Source organism: Leptinotarsa decemlineata, unplaced genomic scaffold (genome assembly GCF_025532065.1).
Source record: "Leptinotarsa decemlineata unplaced genomic scaffold, Ldec_3_MD MMD2_tig00026369_RagTag_RagTag, whole genome shotgun sequence".
In the NCBI taxonomy this organism is placed as follows: Eukaryota; Metazoa; Arthropoda; class Insecta; order Coleoptera; family Chrysomelidae; genus Leptinotarsa; species Leptinotarsa decemlineata.
In genome coordinates, this window is record NW_027412709.1 from 6134693 (window position 1) to 6157361 (window position 22669).

At 33.0% G+C, this 22669-nt stretch overlaps 2 protein-coding genes across 4 annotated transcripts in view; one reads left to right on the forward strand and one right to left on the reverse strand.

The window, feature by feature from the left end:
* The window catches only part of LOC111507510 (uncharacterized), a 484193-nt gene that overhangs the window by 337474 nt on the left and 124050 nt on the right, over positions 1-22669 (forward strand). The window lies entirely within an intron of this gene.
* LOC111506162 (uncharacterized) overlaps positions 1-22669 on the reverse strand; it is a 47749-nt gene that overhangs the window by 9633 nt on the left and 15447 nt on the right. The window contains exons 1-2 of one of the 3 annotated variants that reach the window (XM_023161161.2): positions 21745-21929; positions 14266-14415 (exon numbers count right to left, since the gene is read on the reverse strand). The exons of 1 other annotated variant lie outside the window; for it this stretch is intronic. In XM_023161161.2, coding sequence (XP_023016929.2) covers positions 14266-14382 — 117 coding nt within the window. In that variant the 5' untranslated portion in view covers positions 14383-14415; positions 21745-21929. Of the gene's footprint in view, positions 1-14265; positions 14416-14657; positions 15121-21744; positions 21930-22669 lie in introns of those variants that run through there. One more of the 3 variants, XM_023161160.2, reaches the window with a different exon arrangement.

Below are 22669 nucleotides of genomic sequence, written 5' to 3' on the forward strand. Positions count from 1 at the left end.
ATGCATTATTGTATTGACTTCTTTTAATAAGAATAGTTAGAAGTGTAGGTGGCACCGTTCCAACCCTTGAATGACAGGAATAAATGTTTTACGCATGGCATTTTTAATTTGTTGTTTATTGTCCTTTCACAAAATAAAATTCAATTTGCCAGAATGACATTTCAAACATGAAATCTACCTACGCTTATCTTATAAAGTGCTCGAAATGTCGTCCGTTTTGCTCCAAACAGCAATAAAGTTTGTTTTCGAACACCCCTCTAACATTACGAAAAACTTCATTAGCAATTGACTGGCATGCTACTGTAATTCGTCTTTAAAGTTCTTCAATATTAGAAGGCTGTGTTTTATAAACAACGTATTCAATATGCCCTTGAAGAAAGAAATCCAAGGGTGTTAAATCCGGTGATGTCGGAGGGCATTCAACTGCTCCCCCTCTGTCAATCCATCTACCCGGAAATCTCTCCTGTAACCACTGTTGGACGGAAAAATATAATGAGATGGAGCACCATCGTGCTGAAAATGTAACAGATTCTCCTGCAAAATATCATAACCTTTTGCATTCATTTGAGTTTCTAGTTCGTGAGTTATGAGAGGTTAGACAGTTTCTTCAAGCATTTCAAGGTACAGGTTGCCTGTCAACTTTTCTTCCAGAAATAATGGACCAATAATAGTATTTCCAAGAATACCAGCACAAACATTAACTTTTTGTGAGTGTTGTGTATGCCCCTCCCGAAAAATATATGGGTTTCAGTCACTTCGATAGCGACAATTTCGTCTAATTACATTGCCATTTAGAAAAAATGAACACTCATCGCTGAAACAGATGTTTAACAGAAGATTAGGAATGGTATTGTCTCGATGATACATTATTTCACAAAACTCTATTCGTCTATCATAAACATCCTCGTGGAGCTCTTGATGAATATGTATTTTATAACGATGAAATTTATGCATTTTCAATGCTTTTCTCATAGTATCGCGTGATATTCTCGTCTGTTCTAATGATGATCGTAAGGAGCTTTGGGGGCTCTGCAGCAAATGTTCCCAAACCTTCAATTTGAGCTGCTTCATTCAATACTCTGGTGTTATATCTTCTCTTATTTGTCACTGCAACAATTTCGTGAAACTTCTTAACCAAATCAAGCACATACCGGTGACTTAGAATACAATTTAGATGTATTTCGTTGAATATATTAACCATTTTTATATTTTATACACTTATTGAAGTAATCACTAAAGAGCCCAACAGGTACAACTGTATGCACAATATTACTACATCGTTCAAATTTGCGAACCAATTTTTTGCCTGAAAACACTGTACACTTTCTGCGATGATAATTAAAAATTCTGTATTTACCAAACACAGATGTACTTCCATCTATGTTTTACTATCAGACTACTTTCTGTTGTAAATTAATTGGAGCTAATGGCTGATGGTACTCCTAACAAAGGGTTGAAACGGTACCACCTGATACTCTTACCAGTTCTGGTCAATCTGGTCTCAGTGTGGGCGTACTTATAATTACTTCTGTTAGTTCAGAACGCAATTTTTCGGAAAATGCTCAGCAAGAAATGATAAGTCAGGGTACCATTGGAAGCAGAATTGAACGTCAATCAAAATGATGAGCCACTTGATCCCATTTCTCATTTAAAATTCTAAGGGTAACATCTATCCCACCTAGGGGGTTGAACCAGGAGGTCCGCAAATAGTCCTGGAAAGTGTCCTTTTCGACAATAAAATTGATCTGTTTTTTCGATTCCTCATATTGTTTCCTGGGAGGAAGATATTAATCCGAATATACGGATTATTTTTGATAATTATTTCGAAAAAACGTCCTACCTATATAAATTGCTTGTTATTCAATTTTTTGTGCCGTGAAATTTATAAACCATTGTCATAGTTGACGTAATTGGAGGACTTCATGAAAATTATGCATTTCTCTTATACAGAATTCGTTTAGTTAAGTAGCTTACTGACCGTCAGTATTTCATGATATGTTTTGAAACATATTTTGTGCAATGTTTTATCATTCGTAGTCACACACGTAATTAACCTTTGACCCAACCTTACCGGGAAAGAACTTGTAATGAATAGTCAATAGATATGGGCATTACGAAACGAAACCCACAACCGCTTGGATTTTGGTATGCTGAAATACAAGATTCTCTTACCAGTATCGAACAGAAAATCGGGTGACAAAATTCCCATTCGTTCATCATTGAGTATTTTGTCAATGTAGAAGATTTGTATTTCCCTTTCATTTCGATTTAATTCATCCCTCGCATCCATCCAGTGAGATTTTTAGTTTTCAACCACCATATAACTTTTTCGTTTATTCAAAAAGAATGTATTCATTCAGCGAAAGAAATAAAAAAATTCAGTTGGAGTGCAATTCAAAAAAGAATCTTTTTTGTAAATAACTTTTCGAGATTATTTCAATTTTCTTTCATCAATTCTAAATTTTTGAATCGGAGAAAGAATTCTGAAAAACAATTTCGAACGCTCATCAAACATGTATAACACGTATTACTATAAGGTTTTAGATGCTTTCGTTGGTCAATTAAAATCCACGATAAAGTGCACATACTGTGGATACTCATCAGTAACCTTCGATCCTTTTTTTGGATCCCCATACCACAGAGAACTATCCAATTAAGTTTTTCGCAATGCTTGGATTTCTTCACAAGAGAAAAAATTTTGAATGGGGATGAATAACCAACGGGTCCGAAATGCAAGGAAAAGAGAAAATGCACGCACTCAACCGGTTATCTTCAACCGGAAGATTTGGAGACAAATCAAATGTTGCCATCAAATTTCTTTTAGAAGGATTCGATATGAGCAATGCAGCAGACAATGTTGCTACTTGTCGTTATAATCTATATGCACTTTCGAATCACAGTGGGACCACGTACCTACAGCAGGCATTACATAGCATACTGCAGAGGCCCCTATACTGGCACGTGGCACAATTACGATTCACAAGTGTCACCAATTTCAACAAAATCGCTTATGAGTGAAGATGCATACGTCCTCTTTCATAAAACGTAAGAAACGAAATCGCAGCTTTGGAATAACTGAGAAGCTGTTTCTTCATGCTCCTGTATCAATAGATTTAATATTCGATTTGAAAGGGTTATATTTTTTACATTTATTATTATTATGGTATACGGTGTATACCAGTTAGGGTGACAGTGTTCCATGTGAGTACAATTTATTACCATTCATTCAAAGTAGAACTCATGTGAATGATATCTGATTCTTATTCCTCAACAAATATTCGATATACAAACTGAATAGAGAAAAGTATCTTCTGTATAATTCAGTGTTCATATAGAAGTATTTGTTTCGAAAGAATTTTTTTTCTTTCGTGTAATTCAATGTTTATATGAAAGTAGTTGTTTCAGGAGGACTTTCTTTCAGTTTGTGTCTGAAAGTTACTTCTTTGCATGATCTACACATCCATGTATAGAGTTACTTATTTTCAAATTGATTACTTCCTTCCTTTCTTTGGAAGATTCTCTCATCCATTTTTTTGTATCAGATGGAGTAGTAGAAAGCCAAAAACTTTCTTTCAACTCATAATAGAAAATACTCAGATCATCATTCTATGAATATTTTAAAAATCTAGATACAAAAATGAAATGTCATCATATAGAATAACGTATAAAGTATCGCTTGTATTTTTGGAAATTACATCAAATAAGAAATTTTGAGCAATTTTAGTAGTATTGAAAGCTCACTCGTTCAACTCAAGACAGATACAGACAGATAAGTTGTATATGATATCTCACAAATTTTAAGTCGATTCAGTTACAATCTATCAGTTTCATCAGGTGACTCACACGTTTTTTTCCACTTCGTACGTTGCTCAAATTTAAACCCTATCAACGATGTTTTTTATATAGCAGAAACAAATATTTCAGTGCTATACATCCAGTTCTTTTTCGTTTTGTGATGAGTTGATCGTTGGATTAGAGAGAAAAAAAATTATTGTTCAATAGTCAAGATGAATTTGTTCTTATTGCTATTAAATAAATATTGACCTCCTCCGAAATATTAGTTCCATACAATCAATTGTAAGTACTATGATATGACTGGTTATGACGTTAACTTATGATACAATAAGAGAGAGTTTCAGTTTAATGCATTCATTTGAAGCGATTCAATATTGTATACAAAATTTGAGAGTAAGAGCATTATATTTGTTCATAAATAACACCTTACGATTTGATCTTATACCTATATACATCACGGCATGTTTTGATATAAGAGTTGCTTTTTCACTAATTTCCACCAAAAAAACAACATATAATAAAATGTATGAATGAAATTATTATTTTGTAATAATATATGCATGATTCTATGATCAATTATTCATTACAAAAGCAATAAAAAAAATATTTTTGATGCGAACGTATTTGTTTTCTGTAAGACTTGAATTATTATTTTTTTTCTGCGACGGGAAAAAAGTGGCACTCCTCAAACTGACAAAAGAGGAGTGCTAGAAGATGACAGTACTACCAACTGTCGAAAGCGCTCGCAGATAATTAATAGAAGATATAAAGCTTCAAATCCTTTTTGTAGAATTTGATATTGAAATATATCTATATATATATATATATATATATATATATATATATATATATATATATATATATATATATATATAAAGTAAAGGTAGAAATTTAATTTTAGAATATTTTCTTATACCAAAGTTAAATTTTTTCTGATGACTGGTAACAAATGTCACTTTTTATGAAATTATATTTCCCCGAAATATACGAGGTGCCTACAAATATTTGATTTTGAGAAAGTAGTAAAGTAGGTAGTCTTATTCTGAAAAATCTCGGGAAACGTTATTTAGAAAAATTGTTCAGCATTGAAAAAAACATCTAGATTCCAAGTCATGGCCATCCAAGCGAAGTTTTATTTTTTATCAATTTTTTTATAAATGTGCTGTTAAACACGGTCAATTTTTTTGAAGAGTGAAATAATTTTCAGTTTTTGGTGCAAAGTTATTTTTATTTTTTGTTAACATCAAAAATTACTCAAAATCATACTATATTGTAACAAGAACTCAATATTCAATAGTATATAATCACGAAACATAAAAATAAGATATGTATTTCAAACCAAACTCATTGATTTTCTGGAGATTTTCTTGTCCAAAATAATTATCCAAAATAATCTCCAGAAAATCAATGAGTTTGTTCCAAAATACCTATTTTATTTTGATGTTTTGTGGTTTGATATTATTGAATATTAGGTTCGTGTTACAATAAAGTATAATTTCGATTAATTTTCGGTGTTAACAAAAAATAAAAAAATTTCAAATTCCACTGAACTTCATCAAATTATTCAAAAGTTTATTTCAATTTTTTAAATGGAAAAGATTTCGATGTCGTGAAGAACAAAAGAAAAACAATAGTTAACGAGAGAACGCTGTCATTTTTCTTAATAAAATGAAGACTTTGAATAGGTCTTTCAAGTATCTATCCAATATGGGTTCAATTATGAAAATCCGATTATCCATTCATGAGTATCAGCAGCTTCGAAGAGAATCATTGAGAATTTGCAAACGAACAATCAACATTTTATATTTCAATACATAATATCATTACAACCTTTTTCGAACAGCGAGCCATTTTCAAAATATTTTTTTATGCGAGCCGCACATTCGAATGTAACTCGAATAGTGAATATTTTCAAAAATGAATAGAGAAAAAACTCATTTTATATTGACATGCTATTATAACAATGATGTCAGAGAACAAAAATTTCACAATTCTTTGAAGGAAAAATGAAGAAAATACAATATCGATTACACATGTATGAATATGTAAATATAATATATCATGGAAAATAGTTCATCTTTCATTTATTTCATTCATCGAAATTCAATGTATGAATATGTAGATATAAAATATTAGGAAGAAAAGTTTATCATTCATTATATTCATTCGTTAAAATTCAATGCGATTTTTGTTCCTTGATATTGTTTGATAACTCATTCAGTTCTGGTGTTTAGGAAACATAGATCCACAACAAGTTTTGTGAATTTTCATGCGTCAACCTTTCATAGTTTCATTTTGTTTAATTAATTCTTGAAAATGTTTGTTCGCATAAATTTATTTTCTGACAGATTTCAATAAAATGCAATTTAATTATTTTCATGAAAATTATTTTTATATACATTGTCAGAGTGCAAATCAGTTAACTCTAGTTATAATTTGTCTGGAGCTTTTACAATATCAAATTTTGAAGGACTTTCAAATATGTAAATCTTGAAACCGATGACGAAAATTTTCATCCAATACCTTTAGTGACTCAATAAAAATATTCGAAGGACACTGTTTGTCGTTTTTGATCAAAAACAATTGCTGGAAATGACAATAATAATTTTGTTCAAGTTAAAGAATGAACAATTTTTATTTGAGTCGGAAACTATTGATTTCTGCAAATAGCTCGTTTATTAACTTTCCTTTCCATTGTAGTGTTATATGTAATTCATTGAGGTGAGTTGTGATGTCCACAAACATTTCAAAATTTGATAATTCTGATATATTTTTTTCTTTTTTTGTCCGAAACATTTCAATCTCTAGTTTATCAACTGAAAAATAATTTTGAAACTTTCTCACAACTGAGCTATCTTATTCCAGAAAATAAATGTTATCTTCATATTCTGTGTCTATTTCATTTGAGGAATTCCGGAATGTTCGATGTTCCATACCGTTTTTATAAATATAATGGAAGGACTACTATAATATTCATAACATTTTCTAAATTTACAAATTTTGTGCAAAGTACATGTTGGAGTCTGTGTAATAAGAAAGAAAGAATAGAAAAAGAAAAACAAAATTTCTTTCCCAACAGATGAATCCATTTACAGGACAATATATAATATAATAATGCAGTATAAATAAAGGCTACTTGAACAAAATATATAACAACGGATTGACATATTGAGGGTTTGACAAATTGAGAAATAAATTCACATATATGATCGAATTAAGAGAAAAAGATGACATATTAATTAATTATTATTTATAAATAACATGAAATGAAGACAGTAATCTAGATGATGGTTTGTTCAATTTTGGATATTAAGGTCTCCAGTGAGATGTCTGCGTGTAATAGCTTACGTATGTTGAAGTTAATTTGTTCAAGTAACGAGGGTGCATCAATGGAACAATGCAAAAATGTTGTATAACATAACAATACTTCATGATACTCCACGTTGCTCCAATGATAGGGGAGCCCAAGCAGGGATTTCGGGATTTACTAAAGTGCGGCAGATTAATATACAGGGGGATACCTTGTACACGGTTGAGTACCTTTACCAAATATGATCCCCATATATAAGGCCGCCTGTGAGGGATAAAGGATCAGATAAATAACCTGCTGAAAAGTGTTTATTCCAGTAATCTGACAATTTGAGAGTGACGTAAGGCAGCAAACACTTGCTACATGAATAGTATTTTGCAAGTGTTGTTCATGACGAAGAATTTCAAGAACGAAGTTTTAATGATGAACGAGAACAGGAATGTTTCCTACTCATTCATCAAACTCAAAAACCTGTTCATGCAGCTGCAGTTTCGTAAGAAGGTATCATATTTCCCTCCAACCTATTTCCTGGAGTCTTTGAAGTCCACTAGATACTCGTTAGGACAACAAGAGGATTGTTCCGAATTCTTGGGGTTCTTGTTGAATACTCTTCGTGAGCAAAACAATAGCAAAATCAATCCTCCTGACCGCTCTGGACTGAATGATTCTGTACAGTCCATCTCGTCTTGTGTTTTTAAATCTTTTGCTGGAAAAATCCTCACTTGTTTACTTTGTGGTAAATGTTCAAGAAGTACCGAAAACTTTTGTGAATTTCTGGAACTTCATCTAGCTTTTCCTAATATGACTAATAACCAGTCCGAGCAGAGCTTATTGGCGCTGTATTGTCAAACATGCGCCAAACTAACTGATTGTTATAAGAAAACAAGTATATCTGAGGCACCAGTCAATCTAATAACAACGCTGATGATTTTCAAACAAGACTCAACCTCTAACGGAAGCAAGAAACTCTTTGGATGGTTCGAAATAGATGAACATTTCAACCTAGCAACCACTATTATAATATTCATACAGTCATTGTTCACTGTGGTTCTGGCGTTGAATTTGGTCATTATTACGCCTTGGTCAAAGAAGAAACGGACTGGTTTAAGTTTGACGATAGTCGTGTCACGAAGTGTTCTGGCGATGCATTGAATTTATTGGAGCCTCTGGAGACACCCTACATTTTGTTTTATAAGAGAGAGGACATTGTTAGATCAAGATCTTCAGATGATGTGGTGCTGCAGGTTTTTCCGGGTTTTCCTGCAGCTGAAAAAGCAAATGCGCCACTGGTATCAATGAAGTCGCCCGGAGCGCCATTTAATTTTTATTCTTGTTTTTATTTTATTTTTATCGTTGTTTAAATAAAATGTTTTTTTTCTCTATCTATAACTCTCTCACTCCGTCTCCACTCTGAATTCTGTTGCCATGACGCTATCACAGCTGATCACAGAGACTCGTTCGTGATGAAGATGAAGATGATGATTAATCAGTCAATTAATTGATGGATGTAGCCGTTACTACGTGGTAGGAAATCATAATGAAGAAAAGAGAAATTAATTTTTTATGTTTTTTACCACTTTTATTTGTAACTAACTTTACTGCAGTTTTGTCGTATAAGGACATTTTCAAACTTATACATTAAACTAAATTATTTTTAGATGCGCACTTGGATATATTCAAAGGTCAGGTAGGGTGCAGCTGCTATGTTGTGTCCTTTTCTATCACACGAATCTCGGACGCTCTACTTTCTCTATGGCACTATCAAATAGCTCCAATTCTAAAGCTTTATAGCTTGGCAATAATATTTCATGTACGATTTTTTGCAGGCAAGTCTATACAATTGGTTTTCTGATTGAAATATCTCATGATACTATGATATCAATTTCGATTGGTTAACATGCACAGAAATAAATAGGCAACCCTACCTAGACATATTCTGTGTGTATCAGTTTATATGAAATTTATTCCATTATGAAAAGTGTGAAGGTGATGAAAAAAAATTTGAAAACACTTATACAATACATAAGTTTGAAAATGTCATTAAATGACGAAACTGCAGTAACGTTAGTTACAAATAAAAGTGGTAAAAAACATAGAAAGTTTCATTTCTCTTTTCTTCATTAATTAATCAATTGATTATGAGAAAATAAATTTTTTGAACATTTTTTTTAATTATTTTTTTATAAATACAAGTATTCTATTAAAAAAACATACACTTAATTATTTGCATGCTATTTCCTGAACTTTTCAAATAATTAGGTTCAATGAATTGAAAAAATTTTAAAAAAATATTGTTTTTGTTAGATTAAGCGAATCCCTCTAGATAATCGTCAGATTATGAGACAGCACGTCTAAAACATAAAGATGAACCATATATATCTCAATCTGACGCGCTTGTGTATTTCATAATGGCGAATTTTTTTTGCACATTATAATAATGGCCGCGAGTTTGCGTCAGATCGAAATCGTCAGATTATTGAATGAGAGCTTTTTTTTGTTACACTTAACATCCCTTTAGAAAATCTGACGCGCTTGATTAACTTTTTTTCCACTTTTAACCCTTACAACCACCCACATCATGCAAACGATCAGATTAACATACCAACGTTATTGAGAAAACGTAGGACATTGATGCTATCAATATTTGATGCGCTCGAGTATGTCCATGCAACAGTATTTTTTTACATATTTGAAAATCTATAGCCGTTTCCCCCACCGATGAAAAGGTATATATTACATAACATTTTTTCCTTCTTAACATCTAAGCTTTGCAACCTAATATGTTTCAATGACGCTCGAGTAAATCCCCATTTTGCATCGTGGGCTCCCCTGCTACAAAGAAGGCAAACCAAATCTATGAAGTAGTGTGGAATGGGCAGTTCCTCTAGCAGAGTACAAGCCATCAATTCTAAATCCAGAAAACGCCTTTGCGCATTTTCCAAGGTTTCCTTATGTACATTATAGAGAAAATACCAAATCAAAGTAACATTCTCTGACTTGGGACGAACGAGAAATGTATTATTAACCATGCCTACCAAACCAGTATTGTGACCCGTCACAAAATCATTTATGAATTCCACAGATGAAAGTTAACAATTGAGCGGTGCTACTTATACCGTTGCTTTTATCGAGTGCTAGTGAAAAATACTCGAATTGTGAAGATTTTTTTTTTTGATTTATTGAACATATCAGTTCATATATTCTCAATACGTCGAACTACTGTTTGTGTAGACAAACTGATATCTTCAACTTTTTTAATTTTTCCCTGAAAAACTGCGTTACATCCGTAAATGGTTTAATATGTTCAGCAATTAATTTCGAAATACGTGAAGACGTTTTGACAAATGCTAAACTTTGTTCCTTACATTTCCTTGAAACGTTTTGTTGTGGTTCTAATGATTTTCGTATAGAATCAAATTTATTTTCTGAAATGAGATTCATATTCATCATATTCACTTTTCTGTTTCGTGTCTTAGTGGCGACGCAAATTAAATTCTTCGAATACGCTCATAGATTAATTGTAAATTGAGCAGAGTGTTTTATCGTAATTATTAATAGATAAATAATCAAAAGTCCACTTTTTATTGAATTCGCAGTTTTTCTCATCGACTTCTCTTTTCTTTGGTATTTTATTCATTTTTCCAACGATAAAATATGAATTATTTTACCAATTTACCAATAAGACCTTTTTCCCCGAAGCCCCGATACATTGGGGAAGGCGCCCCAGCATAATCAACCAACGACCACTCTCCACACCGTGGCGTAAGTGATCATTGAATCCGAGCATCAAATGCCCTGAGTATCCCTGAGTAGGCGCAATGAGGCAAGAATGCCTTCTACATACTTTGGAAAGATTTTAAATGAACTACGTATGAAGGTAGTTTTTAAAACAATTCATACACTTCTGAGCCTTTTAAGAAGTCAAAAAGAAAAAAATGGAGAATTTATAAAAGTCTGGAATTTACGAAATTAAATGTGAGGACTGCAATGCAAAATATTATGGACAGACAAAAAGATCTATTGAAATAAGTAAGATATAAGGAACACCACTTAGCACATTTAAAATATGGAAGACCTGAAGAATCAGCAGTCGCAATAAAACCATTCTATAGACTTCAGTTCATCAAGATTGGTTAGACAAGTTTGCAACAACAAGCATCTAGATGCTTATTATGAATAACGATGGTAGACCAATACCTAATAGTATACTATATAGCTTGTTGAAATAATATTTTATTTATTTGATTTACCTCACTATTACATAAGGACACATTGTAAAATTAATTTAAGACTATTAGATAAGGCAATATTGTGAAATCAATTTTATATATCTCAAAATATTTTAATTATTAGGTTCACTTAACTATTACATAAGGAAACACTGTAAAATTGATTTGAGACTTGTAGATAAGGCAATATTGTGAAATTAATTTACTTAAGACGCAGGTATAGTTCAAGTGAACGACATAGTGCAACCTACCTCCCAACAGCTCCCCTTTAATAATATAGTTAGGGAGCTAACTGATTTTGTTATTCAATAATCATTCCTGATTATATAAGAATCACAATAACTACATAATATAATATAATATTACGAAAGCGTTGAAGGGCCACACAAAAATATTTTTTTCGATTTGTATAATTCCGACTTTCATCTCAGAATTCTGACTTACAAGTCAGAATTTTGAGATACAAGTCAGAATTCTGACTTGCAAGTCATAATTCTGGCTTGCAACTCAGAATTCTGAGATGAAAGTCAGAATTATACAAGAAGGGCCACACAAAAATATTTTTTTTGATTTGTATAATTCTGACTTTCATCTCAGAATTCTGACTTTCATCTCAGAATTCTGACTTGTGAATCAGAATTCTGACTTGTATCTCAGAATTCTGACTTGCAAGTCAGAATTATACAAATCGAAAAAAATTTTTTTGTGTGGCCCTTCAACGCTTTCGTATAATATATATATATATATATATATATATATATATATATATATATATATATATATATATATATATATATATATATACAATTCCTCCTTTTGAGGATTTTTACGGTTTCATTCATTTTTACTACAGAAAATAGTTTTTCCCAACTATTGCGAACTGCAGGAGAAGTTCCTACTTACTATTAGTAAATTTCATAAACAAAAGCAATTCATCATCAGAAACGCACATCATTTCGTTTCAATAAGTTTTTCGACTTATGTCGAATATAAAAATGAATCATGCATGTGTATATCGTTATACCTACTTTTCTGACTGAAGTGCTGATTTAAATATCATTTTCGTCACTGCTTCTTCGACTGATTTCAGAGTAAGAGAAATATTTGTAGAGTTTGACAGTCCTCTGCAAAGTATTTTCTATATTGATAAAATGTTGAGTTCGAAATGAATTTCAAATGTAAACAATCACCTTCCAAAAAGCTATCCGAAATTAATTCGTGAAATTGTTTTCACTGCCAGTTAGTTTCCATTACGAGAACTTCCATCGAAAATAAACTAGCTAGAGTCATTTGAGTGACCAGAATTACAAACAGACACATATTATAATATAAGAGCCTGTGGGAGACCGACCTTCACCCACCTGGTAACTTGATGAGACATATTTTTCATCAAATATAATTGATTAACAAAACTGCCTACAATAACTTGTCCATCAAAATGCGTTCATAGCTACTTTTAATTGAATTAATTTTTTTCAAATTTTTTTTCATCACCTTCACACTTTTCATAATGGAATAAATTTCATATAAACTGATACACACAGAATATGCCTAGGTAGGGTTGCCTATTTATTTCTGTGCATGTATACCTGGCAACGAGATATGAACAGGAAAGTCAATATAGGCAACTACACCTTTGTTAACCAATCGAAATTGATATCATAGTATCATAAGATATTTCAATAAGAAAACCAATTGTATAGACTTGCCTGCAAAAATCGTACATGAAATATTATTGCCAAGCTATAAAGCTTCAGAATTGGAGCTATTTGATAGTGTCATAGAGAAAGTAGAGCGTCCGAGATCCGTGTGATAGAAAAGGACACAACATAGCAGCTGCACCCTACCTGACCTTTGAATATATCCAAGTGCGCATCTAAAAATGATTTAGTTTAATGTATAAGTTTGAAAATGTCCTTATGGGACGAAATTGCAGTAACGTTAATTACTAATGAAAGTGGTAAAAGACATAGAAAGTTTCAATTCTTTTTTCATCATAATGATTTCCCACCATCACGAATATTGAAATTGTGAAGTGTTAGTATTCATCATAAATAATAAGAGACTGACAGAAACATCCAGTCAACTGAATTGATTGCAGCAAAATGGAAATGAATCAAAATATAAACGGATATAAAACAAAATCATTTCATTCGTTTCAAGTCTGACGAAATATTTTTTCCATAATAAAAGCAACGTAAATATAATTACTATTTTTTCTACGACACTTTCATTAATATAAACCGACCATGAATGAAATAATATTTTTTTCTGTAACTGAAATAAAGTTAGCGCTTTTTTTGTTTCAATTGAGTAACACTAATAATTAAAAGTACATTCTCCTTTATGGGAATAATCCAACCTTCAAAGCTCAGTTACTCCAATTGTTAAACTATAAAAAAGACCGGATAGAGGACATATTCGAGTGGCACCAGAGACAATCTATTATTGAATGATATCATGGTAAGCAAATGAAAACATCAGAAACAAAATGATAGTTGGTGACTAGAAGGTAAATATAAATAGATGTTATTAGGTATCATGAAATGATTCCGTAGATTTTATTTTACATATTTTTATTTTCAGAACTGTTATATTGTCATATAGAGATGAAGTTAGAGGCTTCCATGGGCAATTCAATAAAAAACATGAATTGATTTTGTTAAATTGATGGATATAGCTAACTACATTTACAACTAATTTTGTGTTTAATGAACATGAAAATGAAAATAGTGAAATCGTACTCTACTGAAAAATATATACTTTATACAAACGATAATGCCATTTTTATTTCGTCTCAATTCAAGTATTATGAGATATTTTTCAATTCATTTCGTAGCACTAATTGTTACCAATAATCACAATTTAGTGAATGATGAAACAATTGAATTTCTCGTATTATATGGTTTCAGAAAAATGTGAGAAACTTGCCTGTTCAATTCCCATCACATCGTTCGTTTGACTTTTGACTTCTCCTTCACGTTTGCTTACGTCAAGTGCCACCAAATCTTCTTTCGAATAACTCGATTGATAATCAGAACTGGGCATATCATCATATTTGGGTAAAGAGTTGGAAATTTCCTAAAAGATATACTCATGTATGAAAATTACCTGAATTACCTCAGGCTGGAAAAAATACACGTCTGCAGTGGAATATTATTATGAAGAATATTTGATTCATTGATATTTTCACAAGGATACATACTAATAAGAAAAAGTTAGCTGAAAAACCAGAAATTTTTATAAAGTTACCACCAATCAGTGGAAGATTTTATCACAATCAAGTCTATATGTTCGCTTTCATCAATCGAAAGTATACTCACGTCGAAGATATTACTTTCCGCTATTCCCTTTAAAAAGTACGATGCTGGGCTGCCGTAAACCACGGGTAATAAAATCAAAATTCTCGGCCACGTCATGTCCTAAATGATGTTCACCAAACTTTCTCACTCCTCGATTCGTGATAACTTACCAAAGTTTCATGAAAGACTGTAATAACCCATCAAATCAAACGAAGAGTGACAGTTCTGGTAATTTCACAAAACCAATAATAAATACATTTGTATTAAAAATTTATTTCCAGTATTTTGAAATACTGGAATGTGAAGGAAGAACAAGTACAGAAGAACAGCTCAGTTTTCAACAATTTCGTTCAATTTCTCCTTGTTGAAAGTTCATTTGGATAACCAACATGCATGTGTTTCAATCATATATAATTAGTTTTTCTGTATTATAATTTGAGAAAGGAAGTTATGTAATTTAGTGCGACGACAAGAGACAATTGCCTTACCGAAATGTATTCAATTTTATTTCACCTCAGTTTTTGATTGCACATAGAAGTAAATCGATAAAAGCTCAGTGAACAGTATACAGGCTGTTTCTTTCATCCTGTGGTGACATTGCTATATGGTGAACCTTAAAATCTGAACACGATTGAATAGGAAGAATAGTAAATATCGTGAAGAATGCTACAATGGTCAATGGAAACTTGAATAGATGACTCTTTGAAAACTGAAGATGCTATTTTTGGTGTTTAACGAATATGATTTTCGTTTCAGATAATATAAAAAATTGAGAAAGTTTAATTTTATTCGAAAGTTATCATAACGAGTTAAAAATGAATCTTAGAAAAAACGTTACGTGTTAACACGGCCACCATCGTTTTTATTTTCTGATACAGACCTGTTCCTTCTATTACAAATATTGATAACATGCCGAAATCACAATTCAGTGGTATATAACAGTCAATATTTCTATAGCGTTTTGTTTGAAATAACTAGCATAATCAGTAACAACAATATTCAGTTACAATCCTGTCGTTAGTCCTTTTTTAATTGTTTTGTTCTCTGCAAAACGTATTGAACTACTGGCACATCTCTGACATTACCCAATGATTTCGATCAGAACATACCCAAACATAACAAACAGTATTATTTTCATGAATTTTCATATTGGAGTAATCCTTTTTTCGAAGCTGATTTCTGCTGAATTAATTTTTATACGGAAAATTTTCACTATTCCCAATACTGGAAGTAACGAAAATATTAACTTTCAGTCAAAATACCATTGTACCAAATAGAAATATTCTCTTGGCAAAAAATATATATGGTGAAATATACACGAATTGTAGTTTTCCTAACATTCAAATGTTCAGGTGATAAGAAATAAATTTGAGAGACTGTGGTGCACTTGACAAAAATGAAACCATGAAATATGTTGTTGATGGAAGTAGGTTAGGTTAGGTCCAAATTGAGCGGGTTTATTCGACCCTCCACCGCAACCCACAAGGATTTATTTTGGCTCACACCTATTCATACTCGACGAAATGAACCCAGCTTCTTAACGAAGCCGATTAGGTTGTATGGTGGGTGGTCTTTCAGGTCAGATGGTAAAACTACGTCTCTGTCCAACTCTTAAAACCTGATTCGGTCCCCAGCGGGGCAGGCACAAAGTATGGGCTGTGCTGTCCGAGTCTCTGCATATGATGATACAAATGATACTGGCCTGTAAGAAGGCCTGTTAGTCATCAAAGTTCATCCCTACTGTAGTCCAACAACTGTTTGGTATCAAGTTTTGGAGTGAGCCAATCCTGGAAGATTCTGCCAGACGTCCATAAATCTTCTTGTCATCCAGATGTTCAATCCTTGTTTGGCAAAGCCAGACCAGAGACAATTTGTTAAGTCTTCCTGTCGAGGATAGTCGTTTTTGGCAATTTGCCACCTACGTTGCTCGGTAGGAGCCAAGAGCTTCCAACGCCGCTTGACTGTCCTAGAATATTTTTAATGGAACTATGAGTAATCAAAAAATGTTTTAAGTGAGCAACTATTAACTCATAAAGATTGACTTTGTGAAAACTTTTTTCTCAGGATTGGTCATTTACAAAAATGAATCTAATAAGGATTTGAGATTTCTGTATATATACCAGGAATATTAAAAAAACAAGTTCAAATGCGACAAAATACGTCATGTTCATCATCTCACTAAAAGAGATTACGGAAAAAGAGTACGATTTTTGAAGTGGTAAAGACGTAGAAATATGGAAGTTGGAAATATTTTCAAAAAAAATAATCTGAACGGACGAATCAAAATTCACCAACAAAAATATAAATCATGAACATTCACATAGAGAAATCCGTTTACAGGAAAGGTTTGGAATATATGAGAATTATGGGAGCATATTTGTTTTTTTTTGTCACTATGAGCATTCGTGTGGTCAGTTTATTGGCTACTCAGATGAATTTCCACTGAACATCTGTCATGAAATACAATATTTCACAATTGTGCAGCTCTCAAATACACCAATAGTAGGGAAATATTTACATGCCATATCCCCAAAAAAATGGATTGAAAACACTGAACCGAATACCCAGCCAGCTCGATCCCCAGAGCATACTCTTTTAAATTTTTATTTCTGAGAATACATGAGTTCTCTCAAAAATTCATAATGGAATCAATTGATTCCCTATTTGATTATTGTCGCTAGTTATTTCAAATAGAATGCTACAAAAATATCAAATGCGAGCCACTGCTGTGTGATTTTATTGCTCCATTAATATTTGCTTGATGATTGCCGTGTTGACACGAAAAGTTCGATCTTATCGCAAGATACGATTCGGCAGAAAACAATCCTGCTAGAGTAAGTATGTGAAACAATTGTTGAAATTAGTTTTGAGAAATCCTTTGGATAGAAGTAAAATCAGTACTTTTTACGACAGAATTAATACCACCCAAGATCCCTTGGAACTCTGGAAGTGAACATGAAAACTTTTGCTGCGATGCTATAACCACTGGATGATTTCTGCCTTACCAAAGAAATGATCTATGTGTGACAATGAAGTAGTTGTTATGATGAAAATTCTTCCCTGAAAGAGCGATTTGGAGAGTTGATGTTATTTCTGAAGAAATACGTTTATAATGAATAACGTATGACCAAGGCCATTTCTACTTTTGACATCAATGATTTTTGCTAATAACTTGATTGTCATGATCATCAAAAATTGTAAATACCATTGGGCATATGTGAGGTCTTTGAGGACCACCTGATAGTAATTTACTTTATTCGAAGAATGCATTAAATGCAAATTTCAAAGTGTCTCATGATTCAAGCTTTGCAAAAAATAAATGACTGGATCTATCAAAAGCCTTGCAAAAGTCGGTATATAATGGTATTTGCGTAGTAATACATTTATTGAGTGGAATTTTCACCGATAAAAAAGAGTATTGTTCGCTTATTGTTACATTTTTGAAATCCCATTATTGACTTTTGCGAAAACTGATAATTCATTAAAAGACTCTGAAACATGAATATTTCCTACTACCACTATTATTCAAGTTGATGATTAAACAATATTTATGTTGAGGACAGTAGCGTAGCCAGGAATTTCGTTAGAAGGGGAGGGAGGCAATACCAGTGGGTCCAGCGGTACCCCTCCGAGAAAATTTTTTGAAAAACAGGGTACTCAATAGGGGGTTTTAAACTGATTTTAACACTTTTCAAAATCGAAAAAACGTCATATTTCTAAGAAATCTTTTTTAAATTCATTATTTTTCGAAATTTTATTTTTTTTTAATGATGAAGCAAAGTAATTGTGTTTTTTTCAAATAAATATAGTGTTGTAGTTTGGCCAGTGCTTCAAACTCATTCAAATAGATGAGTAAGGCTAGAGAAACAATTACACATTACATGAATGAATTTAACAAAATAAAGCTCTAAAATACAGCACTAATCTCCTATTTCCACTTCTGACCACTTCATCTATTACTTCGTCACGGTTGATTGAAGGTTGATTGATTGACAGTAGAGCAAGTCCATTTAATTGTTCATTCCTCAAAGAATATCTCAGATAGCTTTTAACACCGCCATTGAACTACCTGAGCGGACGAGCTCAGACGTATCGTTTGATAATTTATGATTTAAACAAAAGGAGAAACCATCAATGGTATGAAAATCACTGTAGTTTCTTCCCAACACCAAACCGTTATTGGGGGTGATCACTTGGTGATCGAAACACGTATCGAGGTGTTAAAATAACAGTTTGGTGTTGGGAAAGAACTCCAGTAATATTCATTACTACACCAAAGGTTCTAAACAGTGCATTACAAGTGCAACAATGGTATGATAATTCAATGTTTGTAGACTCTTTTCGGACTCTCCGGACCCCCCTTCGTCACGCCACTGATTGAGGAATTTCTGAAGATCGCTCAATCAAAATGTTCTCCTGATTTTTCTCGCTGTTCCATAGTCACGTATCTCACGGAACTATGTTTGAGGGGTACTTCTAAACATGCTCCCCGGATGTTGACACTGCAAAAACGTGCTAAAAGGATCGTCGTTGGACTGGCTCCTCGCGAAACTTGTAGAAAGTATTTCAAACAATATATTGACCATTTCACCCATTTTATTGCATTTTAGTTCATTGGAAATTGACAATACTTGCCATATATACACTAGAAGTAATACAACTCACAAGGCAAGGTTCTTTTCTTATCAATAAAAAATTCAGATTGGACACCTCATCCCAGAAAAGCCTGAATCTTGATGTTCATAACGTTTTGCCAGAGTCTTATACACATTCGGGCTATGCCAAATTCAAAATGAAAATAAGAAAAGCTTGATAGCCTCAGCGGTGATTGTTACTATTGTATATGCATACATATACAGTGCTAGTCAAAAGTCCCCTCCCCCCCTCGTATCTTTGGAACGGGTATACTTATAATAATGAAATTTGGAGGGTGGAAATAAACGGATGTAGGCTTCTTAACTGGTCATAACAGGTGACGCAATAGTCATAAATGACGTCACAAGGCCACTGTGACCAAAAATTTTAAATGGGACCCTATGGCAAGTGACAGCTCGTTTGAAAGGTATTGAAAATACCTATTCAGTCATACCAATTTTGTTTGGGTTTCGGCTGATTTTGATTGATAAATTGAAGAAATACGAAAATTATTGTTTCGCATTTAATTAATAAAGATTTTAAAGTACGCCTCTGGTTCATTGTCAAAAAGGTTGACGTGTTTGAATTATCTACTTGTCAAAAGTGTTTATACCTTGAAAATTTACCTAAACTATTGTTTAACGAGACGTTTAAGTGTTTACATAGGCAAAATGGTACGTACTGTAGCCGACAAAGTAGCAGCTATCTTAATAATTGGTGAATGTAGAAACAATTTCCATGCAGCGGAACGACTGTTTAATGAGAGGTACCCCGATCGCCCTATATCGAGGGTTTATTTGAGGGAGCTTCTTCGGAAGTTTGAAGCATCAGGTAGTGTTCAAGATGCCAAACGATCTGGTCGACCAACAATTAGTGATGACAAAAAAATTGACATACTTGGAGAAATGGTAGTGAACCCTACTTCTTCCACAGCCCAAGTTGCGTCTATCTGTGAAGTCAGTCAAAGGACAGTACATAAGGTGTTGGCTAAAAACAAATTTCATCCATACAAATTAAAAATGGTGCACCAACTTTCAGATGATGACCCCGACCGAAGACTAGAATTCTGTGAAACTATGTCCGATAAAATGAACCAACAACCAGGCTACATACAGACAATTTGTTTTAGTGACGAAAGTACTTTCTTTCTCAATGGAAATGTTAACACTCAAAATGTGAGGTATTGGAGTGACACAAATCCTCACATCTTTCGTGAAAAACATACTCAATTTCCAGAAAAAGTAAATGTTTGGGCAGGTATTTTGGGAAACCACATAGTTGGGCCTCTTTTTCTCAATGCTAACTTAACCGGTGAATTGTATCTGGAGATGTTACAAACTGATATTGAGGCGTTAATTCTTGAAATTCTAGAAGATAATCCAGATGAATTCGACAACTTGGAAATAACGTTTCAACAAGATGGTGCTCCTGCACACTATTACGGTGCAGTAAGACGTTACCTAGATAAAGAATATCGTGGTAGATGGATTGGACGACGAGGTTCGACCGAATGGCCAGCTCGGTCACCGGACCTTACACCATTAGATTTTTTTCTATGGGGGTACTTGAAATCTAAGGTTTACGCTACAGCACCTGACAGTATTGCCATTCTGAAACAACGAATTGTTGAAGAATGTAGGGCAATTTCCGCTGACACACTGGGACGAGTACGACAAGAGTTTAGCAATAGGATGCATTACTGCCAGGAAGTAGATGGAGCACATTTTGAACACTTATTATAAGAACTGGTTCTTAAATCTTTATTAATTGAATGCGAAACTATAATTTTCGTATTTCTTCAATTTATCAATCAAAATCAGCCGAAACCCAAACAAAATTGGTATGACTGAATAGGTATTTTCAATACCTTTCAAACGAGCTGTCACTTGCCATAGGGTCCCATTTAAAATTTTTGGTCACAGTGGCCTTGTGACGTCATTTATGACTATTGCGTCACCTGTTATGACCAGTTAAGAAGCCTACATCCCTTTATTTCCACCCTCCAAATTTCATTATTAGAAGTATACCCGTTCGAAAGATACGAGGGGGGGAGGGGACTTTTGACTAGCACTGTATGTGGCATGTGCGCCATATGCATCTCATATTCTCAGGCAATATGATATTCAGTTTCAATATTTGCCTTGTTTGATAATAATATCTTGTGTGTATTTCATTTAACCTGCTACACATATTTGTTATATAACGTAATCAATAAACTTATTCCGTTATCTCTCTCTCTCTCTCAGTCTGAAAATCATAAGGAAATCAATTATATTGAAACCCACTAAGTAGCACTTGTTTGTCGTAGTATGTTACACTTACGAGTATATCTCTTTCATGCAAATGAACAACTAGATTACCGTTATTTTCCTGGCCTTACAGTCCGACCAGATCACGTATTGGTCAATCATTCGCCTAGAACATGGCGTTCAATCGTTCAATAATCACTGTGAATTCACTAATAACTCATTACCTTTCAATAATCCAATCCAAGGCGATCCGGATTTTTCCAAATATGTCCCAGATTTAATTGATATAGTTGATTTCAGTCCGAAAACCTGTATGTTATTTCGTAATTTTGGTTGTTTCAGCAATGAAGAAAGCGATGAACTTGTTTCGTGATTTTGAAATAAACAATTGGAAAGAAGCTGATGGCTTGATTTCACTTAATTCCCTTAATTCGATCGCGTGTTTTGCTGAGTTGTAGGCAACTGGGAAAACGTTTCTACCGGAAGGTTGTCAAGCTTGTCCGTCTCCGGTTTCTTTTTGTAAAATACGCATTGCGAACAATGATTCAAACAGTTATTCTTAGAATGAATTAATTAAATAACAAATACAATTTCTATTTTGCTAGATTTAAAAAAATACTTATTTCATGATACTTAGATAGATATGCACCTATGCTTTAGAAGTGCCTATGAATCCTATGCAGAAAATTGCAAAACATTTTGTGAAATTATTTTTTTTGATTGAATGATATTACATTCGTTGTTCAGTAACAAGAATTCTTTTCGTATAATGAATAACATTCAATTGCTGTTTGGGGCTTTCAATGTTCCTTTTTTGGAAACCGAGGTCAATAGTTATCACGCATATGCAAATATGTATGGATATTGGAAAGGTGGAATTTTTTCAATTTCATCAGTGCCTTCCACCTGAACGTCAAACCAGGCAAAAATGGCCTACGTCGACTCCATCGAATCCTGAGCACACAATTTTCAGGCTGATAAAATTAATCGACTTGTGTTACGTAGCACTGATTGAATTGAGTAAGTATTTACTGAGATATTTCGGTTCAAAGTAGAAACGGACAAGACTTTCGAAATAACCTAATAGAATATTTCTTTGAATAGTCTTCACCATTTCCATAAAGTAACGTGCCCAATCATCTGAGATTC